Raw genomic sequence first — 5,923 nt, forward strand, 5'->3', positions numbered from 1 at the left:
TTAAAGGCTCCGGCACTGCCCTCCAAGCCGCTGCGTACGACATCAGCGCTGGTGGGCAAGGGGTACGCGGCAGCAGGTCAGGCCGGTGCATGTCTGCACAAAATGTCTGTATTACAGGCGTACCAGGCAGACCTGCTTAAAGAGCTAGATGAGGGCGAGGAGCTTAACTCTGATAACATCGCAGAGTTAAGGAGAACCGCTGATCTCTCTCTCCGCGCCACCAAGGAGACCGCCCGCGCCATTGGGCAGTCCATGGCAGCTATGGTGGCAGCAGAGAGACATTTATGGTTGACCCTGTCTGATATGAAAGAGAAAGACAGGGTCTTCTTCCTCGACACCCCGCTTGCGCCTTTTGGCCTGTTCGGTGACACCGTCAATTCCGTCGTCGACAGGTACCAGGAGGCTCGTAAACAGGCGGTGGCGTTTCAGCGGTTCCTCCCTCGCCACATCTCAGCTCTGGGGGCTGCTGGGCGGGAGCAGTCCCCTCCGCGTACCAGCTCCACATATAGGGAGGCTCAAAAACAGAGCGTCTCTGGGTCGGGGGCTTCGAAGTCTAAGTCGGATCTGCGGACCGTCCTTCAGGCTAAGAGGTCCTTGACCAAAAAGTCCTGACTATTCGGGCTCGGGACTGGTGAGGGCAGGCCCTTCTGGGGAAGACAGGTTCACACCGCATTACACGGTGCCCGTCTCCCCCCAGTGCCCTCTGACGTGGCATATCAATTTTCTAGAGATGCTGGTCATGTTTCGAACACTGAAACACTTTCTCCCAGACCTAAGAGGTCACCATGTGTTGGTGCGCACCGACAACACAGCGGTGGTCTCTTACATCAACCACCAGGGAGGTCTGCGTTCTCGCTCCTTGTACAAGCTGGCGCACCAGATCCTTGTGTGGTCCCAGGGGAAACTCCTCTCGCTGAGAGCAGTTCACATTCCTGAGCATCTCAATATGGGAGCAGACATCCTGTCGAGGCAGGGGCAGAGGCCCGGGGAATGGATGCTTCACCCTGAGGTGGTGAAGCAGATATGGAGAGTGTTTGGCCAGGCTCAGGTGGTAGGACAAAAGAGGGACAAAACACAGTTATTTAAAGTATATTAGGCTTTTAACACATTCAAATGAACAGAAAATTCAGTGTAATGCTCTCTTGACAATGTTATCATACCGACTGCCATTTTGCTTTCGCCTTCTCTGCCTCAAACTTGGCAACCTCTTTCCGGTCATGGACAGAAACAAGAAACTTCCAGATCACAAGGAGAGTAATGCCAATAATGAGGACAGACATGCACACGCCCAGAGCGATCAACAGTGCGTTTGGCGGCTCAGGGCAGTCTGAAGGAGAGTTATGCACAAACAATTAAAAAAATAATATGGAACTTTATTCTAATGTATAATGCCACAATGTATAAGTTAAACTGTATATGTTCATGTATTAAAAAAATTAGTCATTAGTCTCACCGTAAAGCTTGGGGTTGTAAATAATGCTGCCGTGATCACTGTCCACCAAGCTGAAAGACAGTAGACAGTAGTCCTCATTCTGTAAGGTGCACAATGCCGCCCGACTCTCCTCAAAATCTGACAATAAAAATATATTACACTTACATTATGCATTTAGCAGATGCTTTTAACACACACACACACACACACATATATATACTGTATGTGTGTGTGTTTGTGTGTGTGTGATATGCAAGGTTGCATTTAGTTTGAAATTTGGATTATTTTATAAATGCAGTGAGCCCCGATAAATGCAATTTCTAATATTTCTAAAGTGTTTCTTTATAATGAACATCACTTTACCCGCTCTATAACGCAGTGAAAGAGCTCCTGTATTGAACAATCGATTCTCGAGCCATCGATATCAACCTATTCAGCACCACCGCCATGGACAGTACCTGCTAACGTCGCACGTAAGAAGGTTTACCTTAAGCAACATCCTAAGGTATAGTTCGGGGAACACGCCTAGAACATGTATACCTTTAGTTAAGATATACCTTTAGAGTCTTCGTAGTGAGGTAAGAGACAACGTTATCGGGAAACGCAGCCCAGAGCTCCCTCCACGAGGAAACTGTACGCCTTGAAGTGGAAGCTATTCACTTCCTGGTGTAGAGACCGCCAGCTCGACCCAGCTAACTGCCCAGTCCTTAATTCTAAGCGGTATGTGTGGAGAAAACCAGGCACCTGTCCAATACAGTCCCAACAGTGAAGCATGGTGGTGGCAGCATCATGCTGTGGGGGTGTTTTTCAGCTGCAGGGACAGGACGACTGGTTGCAATCGAGGGAAAGATGAATGCGGCCAAGTACAGGGATATCCTGGATGAAAACCTTCTCCAGAGTGCTCAGGACCTCAGACTGGAACTAAGGTTTACCTTCCAACAAGACAATGACCCTAAGCACACAGCTAAAATAACGAAGGAGTGGCTTCACAACAACTCTGTTACTGTTCTTGAATGGCCCAGCCAGAGCCCTGACTTAAACCCAATTGAGCATCTCTGGAGAGACCTAAAAATGGCTGTCCACCAACGTTTACCATCCAACCTGACAGAACTGGAGAGGATCTGCACGGAGGAATGGCAGAGGATCCCCAAAGCCAGGTGTGAAGAACTTGTTGCATCTTTCCCAAAAAGACTCGTGGCTGTATTAGATCAAAAGGGTGCTTCTACTCTAAATACTGAGCATGTGATATTTCAGTTTTTTTTTTTTAATAAATCTGCAAAAATGTCAACAATTCTGTGTTTTTCTGTCAATATGGGGTGCTGTGTGTACATTAATGAGGAAAAAAAATTAACTTAAATGATTTTAGCAAATGGCTGCAATATAACAAAGAGTGAAAAATTTAAGGGGGTCTGAATACTTTCCGTACCCACTGTATATATATATATAATGTTCCTGTGGCTCAGTGGTAGAGCATTGCGTTAGCAGCGTTAAAGGCCGTGGGTTCAATTCCCAGGGAACACACATACTGGTAAAAAATGTATAGCCTGAATGCACTGTAAGTCGCTTTGGATAAAAGCGTCTGCTAAATGCATAAATTAATATATATACATAAATTTGTAGAGTGTCAAGCTGGGACAACATGTCACTTTGTATTTTTATTGTTAATGAGATTTTTTGTAATTTATAATAAAAATAGAGAGATAATTTATCATTTATTTTGGCCCAAATAATCATTTGATATTTTTACGTAAAAATGTGACACATAGCTATGCATTTCCTCAGTGACATCCATTTAAACAAAACAGAGAAGCCCAGCAGTTACAGCCTTGAAACTTGCTTTGACATTTACATTCCTGTTCTTTGGTTTTCTGAGCTTACTGATCTTACATCATTCATGTTTAACATCAACTACCACTGCTGGATTAAAGAACAACATTTACAGGGATTAATTTAACAGGGTCTGTGAACAATCCTTCACGAGCTTTTCTTTTTCTAACACTTCAAAAGCTAGAGCAGTCCAAGTTTGTTCAAAGCCACATTACAATTACACAATGGCAACTGGTGAATTATTTTGCATTGAGACTGAGTGTTAAGTCATTTTAACTGACATCTTGATGCTTACAAACAATAAATAAATAAAGCTTGAATAAATGAAGAAGAAATTATAGAGCATTTATTTAGGCCTATTTGTGACCAGTGCAGTGCATAATATTATGATGTCATGCTGTACATACAGTACAACATATTTGCATTTGTTCTAGACATAGAAATAGACAAAAACAGGATGTTATTTTGCAGCAATGTAGAAACACAGGATATGTGGTTAAAGTGTGATCGCTAATAGGTCTATTCGAATCTTGTATCATAATGTCTGCTAAAAGTAGAAATCGCTTCTGCTGGAACAAACAGCCACATAGATGCACAAATCTATAAGGTCACATTATCAATGTGTAAGGTCACAGTTTTGAGGATAATATTACACATTCCTCACTACTCATCCACCCCCCCTTTATTATTTAAATCACACTTATTATTGATCTCTTTCACTCAACTACTTAAGCTAATTTCACCAAAAATCAAATATAGCAAAGATCTCTTTTTTTATATATATATAAAACAAGACAAGATCTGAGAGGTCAGTATTAAAATGCATTTATTTTTTTAAAATTACAAAAACTTTGTAAAATGCAACAAAAATACAATCTTAAAATATGAATACTGAAGTCTTCATGCTGTGAACTGTCGAGTGCTGAATGGAAATGGTGATGTGATGTAATTTAAAAGTGAAAGTGAGTTATTTCCTTTACAGTGATTTGAAAAAGAATACACCTCTAGCCAAAAAAACAAAGAATGAATAAATAAATAAATAAATAAATAAATAAATAAATACAAGGGAGCATTTAGAATTCTGAAGACTTGAATAACATGGTCTCGTCCAGTATGAACTTCAGGGTGTGGAGAATCTCATTTCTGACAATTTCCCATGCGCAGTAACTGAAATCCTGCACAGAAAAATGACAGTAAGCATTAGAATGTTTATTATGTAACACAAGAGATATGACTAAAGTTAGAGGTTGAGGACACAAGCGTACCTTTTCTTTCAGAGTTGAGGATATAGTCTCGAAGTAAACCTTGAGTGAAGCTTCTCTGCTGGGAAAATCCTGTGCCGCTTCAGACTTGTTCATGATCTATATTTGCCAAGACCCAGAAAACATGAAATACTGAATATAAAAGTCATTATCAATGTCATGTTAAACACAAAACTTCTGATAGCTATTAGAAGATCTGGAATCTCCAGTTAAAGAAAACGAAAAGATGAAATACAAAGCGACAAAAGACTCAAAGAGCTGGATGAGCGAAAGAAAGAAATAAAGACAATTTACTTGTATTGCAGAATAATAATAGGCTAATAATCAATTAATATTGTGTGTAGCCTATTTTATTCCCCCTCGGGTCTACATATTACTTTCCAATCAGAATAATTTCATCTATAAAGTTTAAGATATTATCATAGGAAAATTAAGTTTGCTCTTTTCTTACGCATTTGCTTTCCACAATCTGCCGGTATACGAGGCCTCGAAAATCATTCCACTTTTCTTCATCCCACTGGTGTGGATCACTGGAGTTCTCAAACAGTGCGTCAATATTCTCAAGTGTCTGGTAAACAGCTTTTTCTACACCAGTAACCTTCAGAAATAAGAGTTGAAAAGTAAACAGATGTGCACAAAAGTCAACCAAAAATGATTCAAATTGAATTAAAAAGATTTATTCAAATATTGTACCTGATCCGTGTTTTCAGACTTGAACGCATTTTGCGGGAAAGGAATGGCAACCTTTTCCTCCAGGCACTGCATAGGGAAAAGGCCTCCCTAAAACAAAATGTACATTCGTTAATGAATAGCCTATATATATTCACCTACCACTAAAATGCACCACCGAAGATTCTCTGCATTATTCTCACCGCAGTCTCTAAAAGTGTATAGGATCCCTTCATTAAATCCTTTCTAAGGACGCAGTTTATTGGCAATGACCAAACCTGCGCAAAGCAGAAAAAGGTGCACAGCAGGGCCACACGAAGAAAGTCCATTCTGACTGATGCCTATAAAAGATCAGAGACTATGTGAGTTTAAAACAAGGATGCATTCATTTGAAGCAATGAATAATCAGATTCATCACAATAAGCCACTGATTCGACTGCTTACCTTAACTTGTCGTTTGTCCTTAACAACTTGTTTGTCGTTATTAGTCGTTGTATGAGGACTCACTGTAGGTCTACAGTTTATATACTGCATTTTGCAAACAGATCGAAAAGTGAAAGGTGTGATTTTGACGTTCATTCTCTAGGCTACATCTTATTAGAAATAGGGACGATTGATGAATTTCCGTTTTCGAGACGTTTGTGGTGTTTTCATTCCAGTGCATCTCCAATGAAGACCGATTTCCCCGTTTGAACGTTCATATGAAGATAAGATTATGTGTCATAATAATCTC

At 40.7% G+C, this 5,923-nt stretch overlaps 1 protein-coding gene across 1 annotated transcript; it reads right to left on the reverse strand.

Moving 5' to 3' along the window:
* Positions 1-578: 578 nt before the first annotated feature.
* On the reverse strand, positions 579-5,519 carry LOC107740663 (interferon alpha-13-like). Its single transcript, XM_016553169.1, has 8 exons — positions 5,394-5,519; positions 5,215-5,301; positions 4,973-5,119; positions 4,525-4,620; positions 4,358-4,434; positions 1,454-1,503; positions 1,161-1,327; positions 579-644 (listed from the first exon to the last, which is right to left on the reverse strand). The coding sequence occupies exons 1-8, from the start codon at positions 5,517-5,519 to the stop codon at positions 579-581; spliced, it is 816 nt and encodes a 271-aa protein (XP_016408655.1).
* Positions 5,520-5,923: the final 404 nt, after the last annotated feature.

The sequence above is a fragment of the Sinocyclocheilus rhinocerous genome, unplaced genomic scaffold (assembly GCF_001515625.1).
Source record: "Sinocyclocheilus rhinocerous isolate Xijiao unplaced genomic scaffold, SAMN03320098_v1.1 scaffold705, whole genome shotgun sequence".
Lineage (NCBI taxonomy): Eukaryota > Metazoa > Chordata > Actinopteri > Cypriniformes > Cyprinidae > Sinocyclocheilus > Sinocyclocheilus rhinocerous.